Source organism: Opisthorchis viverrini (genome assembly GCF_000715545.1).
Source record: "Opisthorchis viverrini unplaced genomic scaffold opera_v5_279, whole genome shotgun sequence".
Lineage (NCBI taxonomy): Eukaryota > Metazoa > Platyhelminthes > Trematoda > Opisthorchiida > Opisthorchiidae > Opisthorchis > Opisthorchis viverrini.
The window spans coordinates 202,135-226,355 of record NW_008751940.1 but is presented as its reverse complement, the minus strand read 5'-3'; the positions used below and the strand labels follow the sequence as shown (position 1 = coordinate 226,355).

Below are 24,221 nucleotides of genomic sequence, written 5' to 3'. Positions count from 1 at the left end.
CCTGATTGCAGCGGTATGCATCAAAACTTGGTAGACATTATCTCCCTGATCCTCTTCCATCCGGTCATCCAAATGACCGAAGAGTAAGTTGTTTTTGCACCATGAGTTTTCCTCATTGATTTCGGTTTTGTCATCCCAAGTTTGTCTTTTTTCTTATCTCTTATGCGGGTGATGTACAGCTTGTTTGTGGACTAATCCTTCAGCGAAATTCGCTGTGTCGAACGTTCTGCCTGTTTGCCCGTTGATAGTTGGGTCTCGGCCGTTCTAGTTATATGTGGTATATCCGATCAACAGAACAGCATCATTCACTTTCTGGTCAACCAAAAATTCATAAATATTTACTTTGGTTCACGATGAGAAACTCTGTGACATAGATGTTGGCAACGTTTAGTGCTGGAAAAGCAAAGTTTACTGTGTTGCTACTCACACAGAAGAATTTCCTTCTCCTAAACTGCTCGAAATAACCAACTTCCTTTCTTTATTCTCTTCAGGTGTCCAGTTTCTCTACCTGAGAGTATCTGCGCTGGATATAGGCTCCCCTTCACTTGTGCCACGTATTCTCTTCGCTGTCACTGGAATGAGGCTGGTAACAATGCTCGACTTTCCCGTTGCTCTCCGTTTGAAGTTTTACTCGATTTGTTGAGCACACATGCACCTGATCAGAATACAATGGCCGTACAGAACTTGGTTAGGCGCAGTTTTCGCTACTCCTGGTCTTTCGCTTGTCATGATGGACCATCAAATTTCATTAAACATAGCTTGAACCTTCTCGGCGCGTCTGTCAATCCCAACACGGTCGATCCCGATTTCGCAGATCTTTGCTTCAGACGTTCTCACAACTTTACCTCGTGCGTATCAAGTAGTGCAGTGTGAATTACTGGTGTATATATTTTGTTATCCTTGACTGGATTGTAATGCATCGCCAAGCGTAGAGTTGTCTTTCACCTACAAACTTACTGACTATATTAATTTACGTTTCCATGCACGCCACTGCTCCATCAGTATTTATTATTTATTGTCCCTGCTTCTTTCTTATCCATGTTTTGCAGAATAGTTTTGCAGACAAGTCACAATCATAATAATCGTTCAGACGTAACATCCTTTTAGTGCATAGCTTCCATACCACCTTAAGGATGCATGAGGGCTTTGCTGTTGCTAGGCATAGACAAGAGCATTCGAGATGCAGAAGTTGGGTTAGAAGCACAGACCTCCCAGTCAATAGGTCCCCGCATTAAACGCTGAGCTATCTCGAGGTCGCGGGACAGCTCAGTGGTTAGAGCGTGAATTTACTGACCGGGAGGTCTGTGGTTCGAACCTGACCTCTACCTCTCGACTTCTCTTCCAGGATTGGGCAACCTGGAAGTATCCCAGCCCTCGTGCTTCCGTCTGGTGACATGACAGTTGAGCGCCGAAAGGCTGAACGATTGTCTTTTTTAGGCTCTATTGAGGGAGAGGCAGTATCTAATCAACAGCTCACTATTTACTGTTTTCGAGAGGTTGCTCTTCTATCACCTGACCTCGTGAATGGCACCGATAACCAAGCAACTACAGGCAGTCTTAGTTGAATTCAAGGGCGATTACGGAAAGACAGCGCGCGATAGATAGATCGGTCTGTCTGAAGCTGCGACTAAGAAAGGCTAGTAGTCAACTAGATGTAGTTAACTGGCATCCGGTCTTCTTGCAAATGTTTCTTTTGGACTATCTTCACAATGTGGTTGAGACGGTTCCACAAAATAGACAAGTGCTAAATCGACCTTCACAACAGACAGCTGTTACTTTGTTGTGTATTGTTTACTGTTATTACCTATCGTGATTATTTCTTTACTACTGCGTTATGTTCTACTTGGAAACTTTGTGTTAGTGTTGTCAGCAATTCTCCTTCACCGAATGTCCTCGAGAGAGACAGCGATCAAAGACGATTAATTCAAAATAGTGCAACCTGGTTCCTTTTAAATTTGGTGATTGGGATGAGGGCAGTCACATATCGGAATAGCAACGTTTTCGTATCAGGGCCAATGTATTGCCGCCGCTAATGATGGTAATGAACCACTTTTCTGAGGATGCCTTTGTTCCATCTATAGATCCCCCACCTCAAAAAAGACCACTTTTTGTTCGCCTCTGGCGTTTCGAATCTTCATTAATGCAACCGATTTCGGTTGGTTTCGCTCTTTTCGTTCAGAATTGTGCTAGTTCTAATACAAACACGTGTGACATACATTTCCTGTTTTTTGTCCTACGTAAAATCTCATTAGTGAATGGTAATGTCATCCCCGGTAACAGAAGGCAGCAAAACGTTGAGTTGATTGAGATCAGAGGAATGAGCTACTGTCTATGAAGTGAGTATACTATATTACTCTGCTTAGGATAGTATGGCCCATCCACGGGTCCACCGACTGTTTTGATAATAAAAAAATCACCGACGCTGGTATCCGCTGTACATCTATTATCAGCTTTGATTTTTTTTCTCATAAGGCGGTGTCCAACATCAATGAAAACTTATTTTTGTCTTATTCATGTGAATTTCCCATATAACAGCAGAATAAACGGGGTTCATTTGCTTCCTTTTTAGTTTCACTAACCAACTTTCCCTATCCTGTGGGGACTTGACGCTATTGCTTCTCAGCTATCCAGGTGCGAGTACACTGCTCAGTCTGATTGCCATCCAACAAGCTACCAGCCATGCAGCCCTTGTCCAATCCCTCTCGTTGCTGTGTCGGTCATTCGAGGCACACGTTTCTCACACCGGTTGGATCATGGACATTCCACTTGAAAGCAGGTTCCACTGGTGGACATTCTGTCATCTTGAACGGTTCCTTTCTACACTCCCTTCGTGTTCCGCAGATTTCCACATACTGGCTTCATTATTGGAAACTATCGAGCGCCTGGGTATACGATCGTCCTTATTCCCAGAACCATCATTTGACACCAGTTGGCAGGTACTCAACCCAATAACTTGAATAGTTGTTGTCGTTTCTTATTAGCTTACAATCTTGCTCTGTGACGTAGTTTCAGCCTTTAGTTATAGCCATACCGTCATCTGACCCGTCTAGGAAATGCCGAACCTAATATCCGGGTCAAGAAAGGGGACTTCAGGAGTGTTTATTTGAGTGTCAAATAAGAAAACGGATGTGGAGTAGTGTGAACGAAAACGGACGATTGAGGTCATTTCTCGCCAGGACTTGTGTCAACTGTGACACCTAGAACGCTATGCCTGTTCGACTCTAGCCCTAGACTTCATCTTCTTGCTTCCACTGTGCCTATTTAGATTTCTTATTGAAAGTTCAATATATACCTTGAATGAATGCCACACATAAGCTTGCCGAAGACTTCGACAGCGCACGACTCGCATTGCTATTCTTGGAGCCCACCAGGCAGACGCAGACCCAGAGTTTCCGTCAACCTTATTTTCTGCTTGAATTACTAGACGCCATTCGCGAAATGCACTTATTTGCACACCAATTTGATAGGAACGGGAGACTCAACTAAATTCTGACTGAACTCTCGCTTATGACGTTCTTCAACTGAGTATGCTGCACAAATGTCGCCTCATGTTTCTGTTGGCACGATATTCGAGATACCACAGTACACTATTCATTGAGTTGACGGAAACTCAAAGAGTGTGGCTGTCCGATGTGCCTCAGGAAGGAAGAAACTAGTCGTGGGCTGTCGCGGGTGCTCCGTCAAGGACATACACTCACATCTCGAATGTCGTACCAAATGAGATGGTCTGTGTACAGCACATTCAGTCGGAGAATACCATAAGCGAAATATTCAGCTAGAATTCAATTGCTCTTTTCATTAAAACCAAGTTAATTTGCAGGTGACTGTATTTCATCATACCCCCTTCTCTCATGTCGTTTCTTACCAATGACTTTCGGTTATTTAGGGGCTAGCAAAAAAAATGGACCGCTGTTGAATTTATAAAAGCCTTCGACTTCAAACCCATTGAGAAAGTGCATCTTGAATCCCATCTTTATTTCAAGTCATTACAGGTGCGAGAACGCTTACATTTTTGTATGCGTGTATTTCATTTCCGATTCAAGGCTCTCCGATCGAATATTCGGTATTCTCACTGTGCACTTGATATAATTTGGCGAGGTTTCCTTATTTGGAAGAAATATGCTAAAATACCAAGTATTAGGGCAGTTTTCCAACTGGTGCTTTGCATTCTTTTGTGATTTTATGTTAAATCTTATGAACATAGTGTATCGCTTTGCGGCACTCCAAGCCAGTGTGGATCCAACACTAAACAGCTTGTGGTAAACACTTTGTTTGTCAAACAATCGGTAGTTTACCAGGCCATTCTGAAACGATGACTTCCCGACCGGTTCCGAACTACTTCTCGAACTTTCTTGGATACCCAGTAGACCCCAGATGTTCTTCGGATGCACCACAGGTTAGAGTGGCATATGTGGACTCAGAGAAAAGTAGGTGCTAAGCAAATCTCCAATTCTCTCATGGTGCATGGATACAACGGTATTATTAATTCAACTGCCTATTTCCAGTTTAATGCTCGCTGTTACGATCATTGAACATTTGTTGATGTGACAGCAGCTAGATGGCCAGCTAAATTGATTGATATCGCTGTAAGCAAACAGGAACCGAAAATAGGATATCAAAAAAGAATATAGTTATGCGGTGCGCATTTGCATGAGGATAGATACCTACGGCAAAATTATTGGATTATCAGTGCTTTTAAGGTCAACGGGTAACGCTGAGAAAATCTATTCAGGTCAAACGGATATTATTCCAAATAAGATGAAAAATAAGTGTGATAGAATACGGGACCACCCATTGTTACTATTTCATCCAAAGTTGGTAAAAAGCCACATCTCTGCAGTTTCGTTTTTGAGGGCTTTTTGTTCAAAATCCCTCCATTTCCGTTTAAGGCAACCACCAACATGGCCTAAGTTAAGGAAGTAAAAAAATGTAATCTTGTTCCCGTACAGTTTACTCCCAAGGGGTGCCCCTGTGCACTTGAAGGCCCCTATTTTCTCTGATGTTATCAACGTATTTGCTACCTCGCTTTAGACGGCGAGAGATTCAGCTCACCGATCTCTCGTTGACATTCGCTCTCGCCATAAGATGCTCGTCTGCTAACTATGTTTTTTTGTGTGGGTTACTGGGGAATGATATTTCCTTTAAAAAGCATGACAATAGCTCTAGGTGCAGTCTTGTCTTTGCTGCCACAGAATCCGCAGTAGGAATAACGAGCCAGCTGTTGTTCTTAAAGCATCATAGTTCGTTACCCCCAGTCCAGGATTTAACTTGGCAACGAAGAATGAAAGTTATTACCAGCACATCGTGGCGTACATTCTTTCAATCACTTGTCTTCAGTTCATAGCTATCCCTCTCACTCTCCCTAATGAAAATCCCACTGACACCCCAGTGTTGATGCATCATTTATAACAGCTACTACCTTCACTACCTTCGACGAACAAAACTGGCAGCTATAAGCACTGTACAAACAAGTACGCGGTTTCTACATCTGAAAATAATGAATCTAGTGTTCCTCAGCTAGAGAGATTCGATGGTTTTCAGAGTGCTTTCAGGTCGCAGGTTTTTAGACTCAAGCTTCGATGATATTGATGGTATTCCGTGATGCTTGTTTAGCTCGTTTCCCAACATAAGTGGCAAATAGTCCAGATGTTGTTTTCCTATTGACCTAGACAACACCGGAGGCGAAACAGAACCTAGTTCAAATGCTAGAAGCGATGCGCGGAAGGTTGTAATTCGCTGTTTAGACACGGTTCTAATGAAACTGGATACTAATAGACCATTTGGAAAACGGTGTGTTCGGTTTGACGAAAGACTCTACCACGGTTCAATACTGGTGCGGCTATCATCGAAGATGAGTTTGTCGGGGTTGATCTAATGAACTGCCATCACGACCGAAGTGGCCTTATATGTAACGGCTAATAGGCAATTTTACCGTTCTATGTAAATAGTCGGTGCTGTCTATCAGCGTTATCATCACCGGATAGCCTATTTCCAAAAATTAACAGCTGACTGCCATTCACTTCAACTACTATGTAGCATAAAAGGCGAAAGTTGACGCGTTGGGCCACATATCAACCTAGACCTTATACATTCTTCCGTTTCAATGTCCTGTATAATGATCTCTCTCCAACGGTCGTAGTACAGGCGACATTTCGTTTCTTCCCGTCCATTTCCATGTAGTTGTGCTCCTGGCTGATGGACCTGTTGGTTGACACGCAAGGCCCTCTGGCATATTGCTTACTGGAACCAAGTGCGGCAGTAGGCCAGACGGACAGTCATCGCTTGGCTTCCTCAAAGCACTACCTGGTCAACCGTCGGCTACCACAGCTCATATATAGCTTGACAGAGCGCCTGCGTGTACTGAACGTATCATCCAATGGAGTCTGGCCCATGCGGGGGCCCATGTGGGATTCTTCTCTATCGGATGCACCTAATCAGACATGGTACGTGATCATTTCCACATGTTCGACTCCCCCAAGTCATGAACAGTTTTCACTGACTAGTGTCGTTATGGAGATCACCCAATTTGTCATTTCCTTCTGCATTTGACTCATCAGCCCTGTCAAACCGGTGGAGTTTTTGAACCTATGTCTGCAATGGGTTCAGAATTCTCTGAAGAGCTTCCTTGGGGCGCCATTCTCGGATCTGGTTCGTCTTTGTCTGGTACTTGGTGTTTTGTCCAATGTGACTTCACCGTAAGTCCTGCTTTTGTCAGCTGTTTTTGACACACTAGAGGTAAGGCTACAACCTCACACATATTTCATATCTCTTTCTGGCTGTGGTAGATCACTATGGCATGCAAAGTTTGACGGATCTTCGTTATTGGTACTCTTGCATCTCACAACCACAATTCTGGCACAGTTCGATTCCGGACGTGAGGAGTCCAGCGATTCTTTTATTGGAATGGGTCCGCTGCGGTTAATGCTGACTACTGTTGCCAACATTGTATATCGAATTTCAGCAAATCGGTCCCTGCTGAATGCGGTGTTGTCAAAGGACGAGTTTACTGTGCGGTCCCTTATCGGTGCACAGTCATCTCAGCCATTGCAGTGGCCTCGATCCGATTGGCTTTTACGATGTATAGTTTACCGTTCTGTCGAGGTACGTGTCTAACCAGGATAAGGACTCGTCGAGTTTTTTGTAATCTCTGTTCTCTGGACTGCCAGCGCAACCTGATTTGAGTCGGTTTCTGATGTACAGTGAAACTCATCTGAAGTAACTGCAGATGGGACCCATCTAGAAAAGTCGCTCTGTAGGAGTTGAACATTTAACTTGCACATTAACTTGCTATCGTTCCATCAAAATCGAACAGTATTTTCCTTTAAATTTACACGAAAAGCGGTTTGGCTGGTGATGTAGCCACCTATGAAGTTTATCAGTGTGGAAAGATGATCCTTACCGGTGGGTGTTTACCGTAGCTCCTCCAATTGAGCCGTGTTCAAGCCTTTGCAAGTGAAAGTTCAGATGGTAATTTTCACGAGGATCAAACATCGTTTTCGTACAACTGCCATTAGATTAGACTGAAAAATCGAAAGGCTACACCGATTTTTTGGTGGAAAGCTGAAATGAGTGTTGGTAACGAAATTCGGTTAAACACAGATTCGCAGATAAGGACACTCTTTTCGAGCTTGCAACCTGTTCACATCGTCTAATTGATTAGATGCATTTTGAGGAGTATGGTCACGTTTGGTAGAATCCATTAGAAAAATCCTTTAGCCACCTCTGGTTGGGCTCCGTCATCATATTTATTAGAAACAGCAAGGAAGTGGGAAAATGAACAGGACGGACGTGGCCCCAATCTGTACTAAGCGTCCTTTGGCACACGGCCTACTGATAACTGAAGGCATCGGGTTATCAGAAAATAAGAAAAGACTTCGCTCTCTTACTCAAGAACTCGCACAGAAGCTTTGTCTTCAATGCCGAACGTGTTTTCTGCACCGAGATTGCCTACTCTCAGTGTTGGCAATTGAGGTGTTAGTTGAGTTTTTTTAGTCCCTCGGAGTATAAAGCCTCATTCTTATCCATCTTTTGTTTTTGTAATTCCTTCGAATAAAGCATGTTCCATCCCAATCGACATACTTGATTAGTATTCTCGCTTCTCTTCTTCCAGATCCGAGCATTGGGTCTCTGTATCCTCAGTCGTATTTGTCTAATCCCAGATTGGGCCCGAGAATTCACATCATTCGAACCGTCAGTAGACACAAAAACTCTGCTTGCCACCCGATCTCGGACACTTCCACCTTCGGGTGGTCGGCTTTGGTGCATTGGAATATCCACCTTGTTCGATCAGAAAGAAGCTTGTTCTTGTTATGCACACGCTGTGGACATGCTGACAAACCTCACGAGTTTACCCATTGATTCCAGTAGGTCGGGAATTTTTGTTCTTCCGTCGGTTGAGAGCACTTATCGTTCGGTACCTCAAGCGCCCAGCCTGCAAACTCGTATCACCTCAAGCGGTCGACCATTATCATCCGAGGAACGTGCGTCCACTGATACAGAGGCTTTGAATCAGTCTCCTTCTGCACCCGGTGCCAATAGTGCGATATCTGCTGGTGACAGACCCACATTGACCACCAGTACGCAAGTGGAAGAGGATTCCGAAGTTTTGGATTTGCGTGATTTGTTCAATTCCGAACTGGACTCGAATGAATTGCGGCATAACTTTGCGGAGCTTTTAGGTTATCTTCGGCCTTGGTTCAGTGAACTGTTCGTTGAAGGTGGTGTTCAACCGTTAAACACGGTAACAACGACAACAAGCCAACCTTTGCTAATTCACACCTCTGAAGTACCACGTGATACAATGCTGCCGTGCTTTTCCGACCAATATAGTGGGGTAAGTTTTCCACGGTACTCAAGTGCTTGTCTGTTTGCTGCATTCTCATCACTTCAGGGTACCCAGACGGTGACAATAAATCATTGTTGTTTACTTTGGGAAACCAGATTTCAATTCTCCCAGCTGGTCCCTTTCTGAGGACTTACCTTTACTCAGCACCACATGTAAAGTGAGAAAGTCAGCGAAGCTTTTTTGTCAGTGGAAGTACATGTGAACTGTTGCACTAGAACACCGACAGTGAAGAAGTCAGCAGAACAGTCTTGCTGATAAATCGAATGCGACAGACCATGTTTCCAACCGATGGTGAAATGAGGGATAGGCTGGTCGAGATGGTCGTAAGATGGAACTAGTTCACATTATATCAGGGTAGGTAGTAGCTGAGAGAGAGAGAGCTCAGTTTATAGAGTCCTACTGATCTACCGGTTATCGCAGTCAGTGAGACAAGACCTGCCACACAACACCAAACAATACCAGAGCTTATGAAGCCAAGAGAAACCCAACATGCTGTGAAGAGTGGTAACCTGGGCCTTCAGTGTAACTGTCGGAACCCCAATTTTCATTAGTATACACCAGCTATGCAGGTCAAAATAGTTTCAATTTATATAGCGCTCATTTTGAACAATTCTATCCCATTCACCCTGAAGAACTCCTGGAATCACTAATTGTGGACCATCGTTCCTGTGACCTTTTTTGCTTTTTATGTGCTGCTATGACAGGCATGTGGAAACGTTGAAGAGTGTTTAATCATAGATTAATGTCTCCAGCTTTACGCCTGACACTCATTCACAAAACGTTCCTGAATCCACTTCGAAGCAAAGTAATACCTCTGCTAGTTCATAATATTGTACTTCATATCAAGGCCAGCACTATGCACCACCAAGTGGTGAACTTTCAACGTTCATAACACCAACTTGTAATTGGGTATCTACTTTGTTTTGATTGGTTCTTCGAATTTCTCACATCATCATTCTACTTATGTGCAACCCTAGCTCTGTCTTCTAGGACTACCAGCTCTACAACATCTGGTGATAGGACAAAATTTGTTTCAAGTCCTTCATCGTTTCTTGGCAGCGTATCTTCCGCAACCTGTTATGGAACCTTCTCGCTGGAGAGGACTTTCAGCCGGACTCAGCCATCATCCATCGCATATTGGTGTAAGTTACGATTGGGTTCGTTAATCCCGCTTCTTTACGAATAATCGGTAAAGACAAGGCATTTGGCACGAGGAGAGATGAGGATGGTGAACGCAGAAGACCCTACAAGGAATACACAGGTTGAGCTGTTGCTGGGGCTGTGTTACGGCATTGCGATTGTCAGTCGTACCCGGTTTATTGTGCGGATTGTGTCTGTAGGCGTTTAGCTTGTGTTTATGAGGCTGTCGATGGAGCAGACAAGGATATAATGTCTCCTATGAACACCATGTGCTCTCAAGACCAACCATGATCGTGCCTTTTGTAGAGGATGAATGCTTTTAGCCCTACTTTTGTAACGTTTTCTGTCCAGCTGCAGTAGATATCAACTGATATGAATCTTGGTATAGGCTCTAATATGAGCTCGGGATGGCTCAGTGATTAGGGCGCGAACGTACTGACCGGAAAGTCTGTGGTTCGAACCCAACCACGGCATCCCCTCTGCTCCTTTACAGGCTTGGGCAGCTTGGCAGTATCTCGTTCCTGGTGCTTTCTTCGGGTAGTGTGGCGGTCGGGCACTGAAAGGTTTTTACAGATGAACAAATAATGACAATAACATCCCGGTAGCAGGAGCCGTGCTGCTATTTTACCAGAAATAAACCTAGATCCTGACCATGTTGAACGAATAACAGAATAAAAGTCGCATGTCGTGGTTGTCAATTAGCCTGTTGACCGAATTTGACGGTAATTCCATTTGGCCATTGTCAAATAAATAAACTATTCAGGAAGCAGAGTGCTTCTGCTTGTTTGGTTGTGATTTCTGCGATAGGGCACTGACCCCACTTCTGTGGAGTGGTATAGTCCTTTGTTAATTTTTTTGCGCCTCATTTCCCGACGTTGGACACAAGCCTACCAAAGGGTATTTAGAAGCATAATGAAACCTGTCCATGATTCTAAGTCCATGTCTTCTAGGGATGGACACGTCTAGTCAGTATCTTCTTACGGTAGAATTATGCCTGCAATGTATCGTAGGCTTAGAGAAAGCTGCACTTTTCAAGTGAATCTTATATAGTACTGATCAAGAAATCGTCTCAAAACAATCAGTTGGCATTTCTGACCTTGGAACGTGTGCATGAAATGCCCTGTCTCATTCAACCATGATGAAATTTCGTGTCCGTATAAACATCCTACGGGATTCGTTCTATAGGGCGAATTTCTCCGGTCGCTGGTAGGTGCGCTATGGTGGTGCCGTTGCACTGATTCGGTGGCATTCTCCCAGAATTGCAAACTAAAGCCCTACTTTTTAGTATGGGAGGGCATGTGCACAAAAGATACTTTTCAACCCGGGTGGCTGAATTGTTATCTTCTTGAAAGCAGCTATGTGGGAGGCACTCTATATATCGTAGTGCAAAAAATGGCATCAAACCAGTTCGCGCACCTTTTTAGATCATATTGTCTTTGGGAGCAATCTTTGCTGATAGCATTGTTTTCTGGTTTGGACCGCCCATCTTACCCGACGGTATGCAATAAGTTGCACATTCATTATCTTCGAACCAACCCCTCCCGTTTTACTAGGTTACATCGCCTTGGTTGTTCCGGCGAAAGACAAGTCGTTTCGCGGAGGAATTATAAGACTATCATTCGACCGTCAAACTGCACTGAATCTCAAGCCTGCTGTGTCTTGGCTTGTTTAGGATGTACAGAAATCGGCTTATTCCTCTAGCTAAAGCACTGAGGTTTAAGCCACAGCTGAAACTGTGATTGTTTTGTTTATGTCTACGTGTTCCAATTTGGGAGCAAAATACTTCCTGTCCGATCGCTAGTATGTAAGGATCGCATTGTAAAGATGTAGGACGCTTTCTCCATGGTAGGGGTTCCCTATTGGGTGAAAAGTTGTTTTAATGAGGGAAGTTACTCACAAGGTTCTGAAAACATTCCACGACTGGTTCCGCCTCTCTTCAGGCTCATCAGGTAGGCGCAGTTCCCGAGTTTCCGTCGACCTTATGTTCTACTTGAACCCAAATTGGACAGATCTCGACGAATACACTCCTTTGCAAATCAACTGGATTTTCACGGGAGACTCAACTGAAACTCTCGTTTATCATACTTCCAAATATTTAGTTGAAAAATGTCATAAACGGGAGATTCAGTTGAGTTTCCCGTGAAAATCCAGTTGACAAATGAGTGTATTCGGTGTCGAGTACTTATATTGCTTAGAGTGGCGTTTCTAATATAAATATGGGCATCTACATGCTTCGAGCTACCTGCAAAACCATCCAAACATCTTTATGCTGTTCCATTTCATCGTGTGCTTCCGTACCCCGTTGTACACATCTTGACTACCCTTGACACATGTACCTCTCTCTTAATCCCCAAGGAATTCACGCACACTACTACACAGATCGCTGGCGCAACTAATCAGCAATGCCCGAATCGGGTTCTCACTGAAACGGCACACAGTGAAACCGCTGGTTCTCACTCAGCTACCAGTGAATCCTTGTGCACCCCGCTCTTGGTCGGTTCAATCTGTCAACTGTTGACTAACCTCATGCACCATTTGCCGCATATCATATCCACTGAACTGACTCGGTACCGAATCCATTCTCTACTGATGAATATCGTGGATCCGAGTAAGTGCTTTCACGGGTACGACACTGTGTGTACGGTTGGTGGAGACTAGGATAACGCACTACCGTTTTCGACCTTCTAATCTAATTCCCGAATTTCCATCAAGCTTAGTTCCTACTATGACATCAGGCTGAACTGTTTGCGGACAAGCACTCGTTTGCATCCGTTCTGTGTAATTTAGATTCCTCGCTCGTTCTTGTGCTGAGCTGGTGTGCTGATAGTTCGATAACGGTGAATTTACCTGAAAACACCTACGAAGCAAGAGTTCCGTTAGATTATACGTAGCACATAATCAGGAGTCGGGTACTTCTGAAACTCGGTACAACACCGTGTAGCTAATCCTAACCCGCATCTGGTTGTAAACAGCTCTAGTTCAACGAAAGGAATTGCCCAACAGTTATCGTAGAATAAAGATAAAGGCCTTCTTGAAAGCATCGTTAGAGACCTGATCATAAAGCATTCGGACACCATTGTTTGTTTGTCCTGTTGTCAACTCAGCTGGCGCAAAAAATCTCTTATCGTCCTACCGTTCGCCTGTTAACTATTGCATCACTCTTATTGGCCTTTCACTGCGTAGTGAAACCCTGCACTCGAAAATAATTCGAGAATCTCATTTCGGGGTTTTCATAGTAGCTGATCCAATGGGAACACAGGAAACTTGTTTTAGAATTCTTCTTGATTACTGTTCAATAGAATGACGCTTGGAAACCTGCCTTGCCGACCCCTTGCACGATAAATTCACTCAGAAAGCGGGACTCTGACCTTTCTCAACTTTCGCTATACCTGGTACTGCATCGGTGCACGGTCTCACGAAAATTTCATATCCTATTCTGAGTTGAAACACGATAGTTTTGCATACCTGACTGAAGTAACCCGATTTTTCGCACAACTTGATATTTTTCACCTCAACTTTGTGCTTAACTTTTGTGTCTGGAACATTTTTGCGTTGAAAATACGCTAACATTGTCTCATACAAGACTTGGTGAATCTGTCTACCCATTTCAGGATTTTGTCTTCAGCACGCTTCCTCACAGTGTACTCTGTACCTTCGTAACTTTGACGTCAATTGTCCGTTTCAGGTCTCTTGGAAGTCCTGCTGAAGACAACTCCGCACACAAAAAGGCCCCAGTTAACCAGTAACAACCGCATCGATATCCTACATGATCCTTCTAATCCATGGTCTACCGGCATCATCCATCTGTCATCTGCTTTCGCCGCCTGCATTCGGGTTTTAAGATGTGAAGCTTCTATGAATAAAGCTATGTGCGCACAACTGGGTTCAGACGCACGATTTTTGGCCAGACTGATCCGAAGTGTAAAACATACTGGTAAGATCTTTTGGTCTGGATATTGCACTGTTCGGTGTGTTGTCGAACCNTTTTTGCGTTGAAAATACGCTAACATTGTCTCATACAAGACTTGGTGAATCTGTCTACCCATTTCAGGATTTTGTCTTCAGCACGCTTCCTCACAGTGTACTCTGTACCTTCGTAACTTTGACGTCAATTATCCGTTTCAGGTCTCTTAGAAGTCCTGCTGAAGACAACTCCGCACACAAAAAGGCCCCAGTTAACCAGTAACAACCGCATCGATATCCTACATGATCCTTCTAATCCATGGTCTACCGGCATCATCCATCTGTCATCTGCTTTCGCCGCCTGCATTCGGGTTTTAAGATGTGAAGCTTCTATGAATAAAGCTATGTGCGCACAACTGGGTTCAGACGCACGATTTTTGGCCAGACTGATCCGAAGTGTAAAACATACTGGTAAGATCTTTTGGTCTGGATATTGCACTGTTCGGTGTGTTGTCGAACCTTAGAACGACTAACCAGCTCTACTGGGATGATGGAGAAAGGGACTGAAGTAGTTACTGTTTCTCGGGTCGAATGGTTACACAGAACTTTTCCTAACTACATCCTGCAGTTTAGCCATAACGGTTTACGCAGAACCTAGACGGTGATTGGTGAAGGTGCTATTCTCCATAGAAGACTCATCAGAGTGGTATTTCTAGCGATGAATACAATAGAAGAGGCCTGGTCCATTTGAAAGACACTTATTCTTTGATAGAACAGATAGACTACACATTAGATCCACGGACTACAATGCAGCGACGGGTGGGTGTCTCTGTGTGCCGTGCTGGTCAGACAGCTACACACTTAGTGAAAGAACATGAACGTCCTAACAAGAAACAACCTAAGGATGGTGTAAATTAGCTGCCCATACACTGTTGACTGATCCTCGAGTGAATTTCGATCAGCTCATAATACTGAAGCCCGATTTCTAAAGGCTTCTAACGGAAGTCTCATGAGTCAACCACACACCAAACGTAGCGAGCCGGTCGGATGGTGCAGATGTACCACTTATCTGGCATAGCGTGTTGACATGAAGCGCCACATATAGATCTTTCCTAGCTGTCTAGTCTTCCCTATCCTTGAGTAATACTAATCACTTATACCCAAAACAATATTTCATTTTGTCACACGTGCACTTATGTATGTTGTTCACTCACCCCTAATCAAAGGCACAACCACTAACCCACCGCTACGCTCCCCAATAACGCACTGATGATGTCACCTCGAGTGGTGATGGAACGTTTGCAATCAAATTGCCCAGCTCAGTGAACAAGCCAACTACTCTGTCCGTTCAAACATCCACCCCCTCTTTGCTCTGTTTCTTTTGGTTTGCAATAAACTCATTGTGAATCGGATGTCACTCGCTTGCTAAAGCCCCCACCGAAAAGGTCGAAACATTATGACTCCAGATGTCATGAGAATGCAAGTCAACAGGATGAAAATTTCTTGCCATAGTGGAAACAGAAATTCTGCACATTCTGAAATGGGGTAAATAAGCTTAACACGATTAGGATAAGATATTTGGTAGAAACACAGCGGTTCGAATGGACAAGAAGTCATAATTAGCGAATATACACTCATTTGCAAACTAATTTGGTTTTTCGAGAGACTCACCTGGAGCGCAGCTGAATCGCTCAGCGATATCTCGAATATCTTAGGGACTGAAACATGAGGCGGCCTGGCACATTCGGTTGCCTGGAAACATCAAAACCCAGAAATTCAGCTAGGTTCCAGGTGGGTCTCTCAAAAAACCAAATTAGTTTGCAAATGAGTGTATATTCGCTAATTATGACTTCTTGTCCATTCGAACCGCTGTGTTTCTACCAAATATCTTATCCTAATCGTGTTAAGCTTATTTACCCCATTTCAGAATGTGCAGAATTTCTGTTTCCACTATGGCAAGAAATTTTCATCCTGTTGACTTGCATTCTCATGACATCTGAAGAAGACGAGAAAAGTACGAATATTTTGGCGCGTCTCATTCTCCGACCGCTGTCCGCTTACGTTGATTCGTGGTTGGATATCATCCTTGCAATGGTTGACCATGCGGAGACAGAACTGAAGTCATCTGTCCAAAATAGGTGAGTTACTGTCATGCTTTGCATTGCTTTAGTTTACTGAGGTATCCGCATTACCTCTTCAGACCATGTAATAATATATATCTACAGTGCTGTGGTATTTCTCCCACCATTCCACGCACCTTTTGGCGTGCATCTTCAAATCTAAACCGACCTATACTGAAAAGTCTAAATACACTCGCCGTGCATCCAGAACCATGAAAAGCACATTTCTGACGAATCCGGAATCAGATCTGAACTCACAGTCTTTGGACGACAGTGGAGTCAATGTGTAGTTAAGTAGGCTACGGAAAGTACACGACAAATCTGCTCGGCCATTTGTGGCCTTAGATAAGAATGTCTAAACCCACAGGTTGCGGATTCACATCCCATTGCTGGGGATTTTTAACGGGAGCAGTGAGCTATAGAGTGTTCTGCGGATGTCCGGCCAGAGGTTGAACTAAATTTCCAAGGTGAAGTGAATGGAAATCTTACTCCAGTAAGCCTTATAAGAGAAATTCACATGAAACGGAGTGTTTGAGGAAGAGCATGGAACATGGTTGTTCGGATGCAGCTTTGGGAACCCTTCAGAAAAGTGCCTCCGGGTTTTTTCCAGGAATATCAGTTACTTTGTAGACGTTTTATTCCTGCAAACATCGCACACTGGCAAAACTGTTTGTCTTTTGTGTGGTGAAATTACATTCTGTTGGAAGCATTGTACGTTAAGCAGCAGCATCACAGAGTTTCTTATCCTTGTTCCACGTTTGTTACGGCTAGGGAAAATGATATCGTCCGGTAATGACTCTGTGCTACGCAACCGCATGTAAGCCGAAATCTGATTGTATGGTTCACTCGATTTACTCCTCTCTCACGGTTTCACTCTACCACAGTTCAGTGTTCTGCCGACGTGCACGTGCTGCACTCTGTTTTCTCATCGTGAGTCTTTCAAAATATCGACCACTCTCATCTAATCCGATTATATGCGCATTGGATGCTGGACCTGAGGCTAGAGCTTCCCTCTCCAAACTTATGCACAGACTTGTTTCTCTGGTCACATCGGATTTCGTCTCCACCGATCAGATTAGCAATTCTTCCGTACAGCACCCATTTTCTCTGCTAGTCAGCTCCAAACTCCCAAGCCCTGTGATCAACTATCGGCGAACGCTTCTCACCGCACTACGAACTTTGCTTGGAGTGTGCCGGTCAGCGAAAGAAATAGCTTTAGAAGGTGAGAAAAATCGGCTTATTCGACTAGTGTTCGTCTGTGATTTTTCACCTCGGTGATGACTTGATCTGTCTGTACGTGGTTCTGTTTACAGAAGGATTGCTGGAAGAACTCGTCATCAACATACAACTACTACAAGCAAAGTTAGACCTTTGTTGCATCGCGGCCAGTTCCAGTTCAACTGATGTTCGTCGCCCTGGTAGCGCTCGCAACCAGACTAATTCGGACCTACGGCAAGCCACGTTGACTTGGACCAGTCTGACGGAAGAGCTCATAGCGAATTTCGAGATTGTGCACAATTTAGTTTATGTCCATCCCGAGGCCAAAAAGCGCGCAATTGATGTTGGTTTCCCGCAGGTATTTTTCATTTCATTTATACTGTTGGTCGTGTCTGTGCCGAACTTGTCCGCGTGAATTCTGTGGTGTCTGAATTCAGCAAACCTTATTGCTTTGGAATCATATGATATTGCTTCACTTAGAACTACGCAGCGTCATCGTCGTTGGTGCTCACTGTCCATGACCAACCAGTTAGGTGGTTTGCGTGCATACCATCCACCACACTGTGTTTCCTCTAAAGGTATGCAAGAATACATTTCAATCCAACAAAAGACGTTGGTTTGTAAGGCTTTCTGAGGTGACCGATTGCATCAGCGAGCGCTTCTAATAGGTTTTGCTGTATTTACTGTGGCACGAAGCTGCTTTTGCTTTCTGTTATCTGGGATTCTTTAGCGGGTTTAAGTGGAAAACATTTAGTAGGTTGAACTAAGTGGTTGTGGAATTACAGTCTAGTAACATTCTTTCTGCGAGTTTAGACTGGGTGGTTTGCTCTGCATGTTTGTTTAATATCACCAGAAAGATATTTCTGATGATGGAATACGGTATGAAAAATGAGATGACTGTAGCTCAAGAGAGACAAACACTGAGTAAGGTATTCGCCCTAACCTTCAGACTTGGTTGCGAGTGAGGGAGATTACTATCGGGAACTCTCAAGCTAGATATCGCTGTCGAAGCGCTCCGTCTCGCTCTTCGGGGTTCACTTTACTCATATTTTACCTTATTGTACTCGCAAGTCCTGTCGCTTGCATAAGCCGTGATTGCAGAACACTGCAATTGTTGGTAGGCAAGAGCGCTATTACGATGAATATCGGTGTAACATTGCACTGGCCGAGGCGAGTTGAGAAAACGGACAACATAGGCGCATAGTCGACTTGTAGTCAAAAATAACACCGTGGCGGAAGCCTACTGAGGCCCATTCAGGTAGCCATATTGTTGACTGAGGTGCTGGACGCGGGCGCATCTGCTCGCATTTTTCTGAACACTACATTCCTTCTGTAAGTTCTAGTCCCTTTTGTTTCAGTTGGCTTATCAGCTCTGGCCGCTCGGGCTTCAAGATAACCGAATCCTGCACGCACTTCTCGGCCTTCTTACTAATCTCACAGCAGACTATCCGTATGGAGCTTCTGCTTTGGCTAAAGGAATGAATGTGGTTCAAGCGGCTACGTTACACGGATTACTTACACCCAGTGTGAAACGAGAGGTAGAAAACACATCACGAACTGGTCGGAGAGTGAAATCAGGAACTGTGCCTAGCACAGGTAATTTGGTGTTTGTTTATAACACTTTAAAAATAACCCGTTTGCCATGAATTGCTAACCTGATTCGCTCTTGATGCAATAGGCTGTAGTTCTCTGCTTATACATATCCCCTTTAACCGAGAATTCAGAGTGCGCTTTCTTGAACCACGGCGTCTTGTGGAGTCGTAGCGGTCGCCCAAGCCCTCGCGCCCTGTTTTTGTTCCACACGTCACAACTTGTATCACGAAACAACACCACCTACTGGCGACGTGTCGATCCTTGATCCATCAGGCAACACTTCATTTTCTAATATGTACTTGGTGGATGTTCGGAGGTCTTCAGCCCATACACCGTTCATTCAGAACGAGAGGTAGAGCTATTTTTCTAGGAGCCTACTATTCCCAATTTCATGGGGTCTCTAAAAATTGATCTCACCTCACCCTTCTTTCCCATAAGGGATACTTATTCCCGAGCGATTGAACTATGCAGTTCACTCACCTCTTGTAGAGTTCATTTTGAGTTGGAGGAGGGACCGTTTGGAGAGGTTCATAATCCCAGGCCGATGTGTTTTCAATTCCAAATAGTTAATACATCCCGTTTCTCGCCAAACTCCGATGAACTCATATCCTGCAAATTATATAGTTTTTGTCAAAATCTGGGACACTTGGTATAATTAGTCCAGCGTTGCGTGTCATCAAGCTGCGCAGTTCGGTCCTTCAGCTGAATTACACGTGCTCCTCATCCCGAAAACGAACATTCCGGGCGGATTTGTTTTCGCACACTGTTTGAGTTTGCACTGGTCACAAGTGATGTTAGTGCGCGGTCCCGTGAATGCTGTTCGTGGACCTTTTATTTCGAGTCAGAATGCAGCAGGCGACCTGAGAGGCCTTTCAGCCCGATAGGGTTAGTTACTCAGCTCATTCACAACCAGAAGAACGCTCCCTGGATATCGGTGCCTCACTGGTGCGTTTAACAGAGTGGTTCGTGTCCCCTACCCATTTGAATTCAGCCGTTTTAGCGCACCGATTTAGAGTTCCACTTGTCAATAGCTTAACGGGCTGCATCGGAGGGATGCCTAGTTTGCCTTGGATGACACTAATATATTCATGGCAAGTCAATAGATGTGAGGGTTAAAATAAGCCAGTTTTCTGCTACATCTCGTTCAGTTCGGTCAATGTTGTGTTGGCTCAGTCACTCAGAAATTAATAGACGTCCGTTCACCCATTTCCGTAATTCAGTGCGGTCAGATGAAAGCTGGCAGGTTGTATGTTCAATCAATATGGCAATTGGCCGATAGGTTGTTGCTGGTTGAACTATACGTTTGAACGATAAGTCCTACAGCTTAATGTAAAGCGAAGCGAATCGAATCTTATTAAGTATGGAACTTTTACACCAGAAAACTTTCCACAGCTGTAGAGAACACTTGAACAGTAACTCGGTGGTTGGTCCTAGTCCGATCACTACGCGCGCCAGATACTTCCATTCACTAGTCTTTCCGATGTTCTATACGGACTCCATCTGTTGACTCACCAGTATGTAACAGGAGTATTATCAATAATGTGTACGACCACTAATTTAAGAGATAACCTTTGCGTTACTGACGAGCCTTAACGTAAAACAATCTGCGGGATTATCACACAATGCAAAAGATAAGTCCCCGTCTGCTTACTCAACCCATCTCTTTGTACATCCAGGTCGAAGTGAACAATCTAACGCCACATCGGATAGCTCAAGTTCATCCTTGAGCGGTTGTTCACTGGTTCAGCTGTTATGTCAGTTGCTTCCTACCTGTGACAAGTTTGCCCTCACAACGAGTAGTCGTACCGGTTCCAATGCGAATCTGCCGGCTACAGCCCGATCTCTTGCACGCTCTGATATCAGCAATGATGTGCCAATGCTGAACGAGGAAGTTACTTCCCGACTTGTCTATCAGTTACTGGCTAATTTGGTCTGGTCGACTGAAGCACGATCTGTTTTGATCAAGGTTAGTGTTTGTTTTATCTGATTGGGTTCAACAGACTTTCACATTCGTGATTTATCCTGGCGCTGTTGGAAACGCATGATTTCTACACAGTTATGACGTATCAAGTCGGTCATTTGGCTTTGTGTACCAGAGAGGGTACTGAACTTCGAGGCCAAGACGTCAACTTGATTTCAGCTGGTAGTAGCTTGGTATTCAAATGTAGTTGTTTGTCTTGTTTTTCCATTTCAGACAAAGGTGCTCCATCGGTGCGCTGTATTAGAACCTCGAATCCTGTCGAAGTCGAGACGTGGACAGTTCATGCTTTCCTTATGGCTTCAGCTGCTGCTTAACCTGTCGTTTACCGCTGATGGTCAACAAGTGCTGTGTAGCCAACCACGTAAGCGGTTCTAACGTTAACACGAGAGGTTCTTGGTTTGTTCCGTTGTCGCATAGGAATAACTCACTTCATCATGCCTTAACTTATGGCAGCCACAGGTTTAAAATTACAGACAATCGGTGGATACATTCCGCGCGAAGCCTTGCTTCCAAATCGACTATTCTAGTAACTTGCTCGATCTGAAGAGGCCTTTTCGTTAAAGGGGAACGCTCCTCAGTAATACCCCCCCCCTTGTGTTCCAAACTTCTCAGTCGATTCCTATTTCATCGTCGTCTCAAATGCTTCAGCACTGTTTTTGAAAACAGCCTCAACCTTGAAAAGATCCTGTTCGACCTGTTCCATGGAGCAGCTGTTGAGGATGTCCTACCCGGATATGGTTGCCTCCATTGAATGAATGTAGGGAACGAATACACGGAGTGGAAAGTTAATGTTCGGAGGCGCCAAACTCACGTCCTACTTAGCAGACTCCGTGATCGGAAGGGTTTTGTTACCCTTCTTCGGCAGTCGCTCGAGATGACCTTTCCCACTGTACGGTTAGTTTCACTGGTGCACTTGCATTGTCCGCGCGTGCACCCCATTGTTGTCCAACAAGTCATGTCACCGTTCAATTTATTCGCCTGTAGGAATGAAACAACATACTAACCTTCAGGTGAGATCAAAGTACCTTTCGTCCTCCCACTGTTTCACGCTGCACATACGGTATCTCTCGTTACAGGGGTTCCTGAACTAGTTGAAAACTGCGTACTCTATCTGAAGGGATACACTCGCGAGACAGCATTGCTTACCCTAAGGAACCTATGTACAAGCACAGCTTTCAAGACTCGGTTTGTAACGGGAGGTGAGTCTGAGACAGTTTTTCGTGGATGTTTCGAAGTCTCACTAATTACAGAAATAAATAGTCCACTGACGGTTCCCCTTTATTCACAGACACACAAACAATCGAGTGCGCCAAAGGACTACTGCTTCGTTCGGAAGAGGATCCACATAGAGTGCGCCTGGTCACACTGGCCGTAAGTGCACTTCAAGCCCTCGCTCACGGGAATGAAAAGGTACGTTTGAGTTTTTTCGCTACTGATTAGTATATTTAAGTAGTTTCGACACACCGCAATATTCGTAAGTCATGTAAACACTCAGGGCTTATTAAACTTTCTTCTTGAATACCCAAGTATATGTACTTGACGAAATACTTTCCCGCAAATTACACTGACATTAACGGGAAGTTCGAGGATATCTGTTTTTTGTGCTATCGCCCACCTGAATGCGCTGCACAAAGGCCGTCTGACGTTTCAGTTGGCATGACATTGGAGATGTCGCAGTATAATTTCTCGACGAAAACTCATCGTAGTTATTTTTTTCACTGTAGTCCACCAATCATCGTTATTTCATTCCCTTTCACAGGCCCGCGCTATGATCCGTTCCGGTGGTTTCCTTCATTACTTAACACAGCTGTGGACTCGGTGCCAAACGTTGGCTGAATTTTCGGAGGTTATACCGAAGGTGCAAGCCTTGTTGGCCCAACTTCAGACGTAGTACTCATCCCGAAAACCATGACCACTTGTACATTCCATTTGTCCTCGTTGGACGCGTTATTTAGACGATGTTTGATCAAATATTTTGCATAATACAGTTTTGTATGCTAAATTCCATCCTCGACGAAAACCGAAGGTAGGTGGCAGGTTTTTGAGTCAAAGCGGAGTGGATGTTTCCACCACAGTGAGTTCTCACTCTTGATTACTAACATCTTCGGTAAAGGTTAGCGACGGCTGTGCATTGCATTTGTGGTGATTGTTAACGATTATGCCTGAACCGACTTCGGTCTGAAGCACGAATTCTCGACAGTCTAAGGTCATGACTGTGAGACGTTGCTGTTGCAATTTCCCTTCACTGGTGTACGACTGTTAATCTTTGTCGTAAACCAGTTTGGTTTTGCTATGGTGAGAACTAGGTTCTTTGTAACGTTTGCAAACCTCCAGCGGTACAGATCAAGTGCCGCATCAGACAGCAAATACTCTTTCTTGCAGTGCGTATAATCCTAATCCCCAATCAAAATTTGGTTCGGGATGTGTAGTCTATCCAAGATGAAAAGCACAGCTACCCCGTGTAATCCGCATTAGGTGTCATCAGCAATGTCTATCTGACGGACGTTTACGGAGATTTAAACTCTCGACTTCATACGTGTGCTACGAAGGCCTTGCCAGCACTGACTGAAATCCCTTGTAGGATGAAGTCCCGACCGTATTCCTTAAATTTCGCTACTACTTTAAATGGAATCTACTAGATCTACAGACGGCAGTCGCCTCTTCGAGCACACAGATATAGAAAACTAAGTCAGAGGATAGTGTGTGCACCTTCAGTTCACAAAGTGAGTGCTGGAAATGGCAGTGGTGATTGCAAACGACAGCTGTGTCCCATAACGAGGTTCGATTTTTTCGGTGCATCCACCACAGAGTATGAGGCGGACGTTTTGCGAGAGCTTCAAGACCGCCACCACTAAAGGACCTACAAAATAAGTTGACGTCAAAATATACGATGTATAGCGCCAAATCCAGTTTGAAATCGCTGAAGTGTATGGTAGTTGTCCAGACGACTAATAGGTTTTAGCAAAAGCTTGGTTCGGTCTTGCGGCACTAAGTATACCCAAGCTTTCTAAGTACAAACGACAGGCCGAATTCATCAGCATGGTTCTGACTGAAACCCGATAAACAGGACGAGTAGTACGAGACAAGTAAAAGTAGGGCTGATATACGATAGCAGAATCGAGCGTATACAGATAGGACTGGTAAAATATGTATAAAAGAACACTGAAAGTACAGTTATCGTCAGTTGATCCTGAAAGCCTGAACCAGATCTCGACAAATGACCGGCATTTCTCAAGTTACAATAAGGCTTTCAAATAAGTCATGGCTGTACGGCAGTGAAGCATTGGTGTTGAGCACTGATGTCATGCTGTCGTTGATGATGATGAAACGACAGCTGTGTCCCATAACGAGGTTCGATTTTTTCGGTGCATCCACCACAGAGTATGAGGCGGACGTTTTGCGAGAGCTTCAAGACCGCCAC

At 44.3% G+C, this 24,221-nt stretch overlaps 1 protein-coding gene across 1 annotated transcript; it reads left to right on the top strand.

The window, feature by feature from the left end:
- Positions 1-8: 8 nt before the first annotated feature.
- Positions 9-22,749, top strand: T265_14873 (hypothetical protein; the record flags this gene model as incomplete). The annotated part of the gene is made up of 17 exons (XM_009175618.1): positions 9-83; positions 492-687; positions 6,181-6,443; positions 6,558-6,695; positions 6,786-7,101; positions 8,111-8,833; positions 12,341-12,593; positions 13,671-13,919; positions 14,111-14,359; positions 15,816-16,026; positions 16,893-17,230; positions 17,322-17,584; positions 18,585-18,822; positions 20,496-20,785; positions 21,014-21,161; positions 22,089-22,210; positions 22,560-22,749. 17 exons carry the CDS (start codon positions 16-18, stop codon positions 22,689-22,691), a joined length of 4,197 nt encoding a protein of 1,398 aa, XP_009173882.1.
- Positions 22,750-24,221: the final 1,472 nt, after the last annotated feature.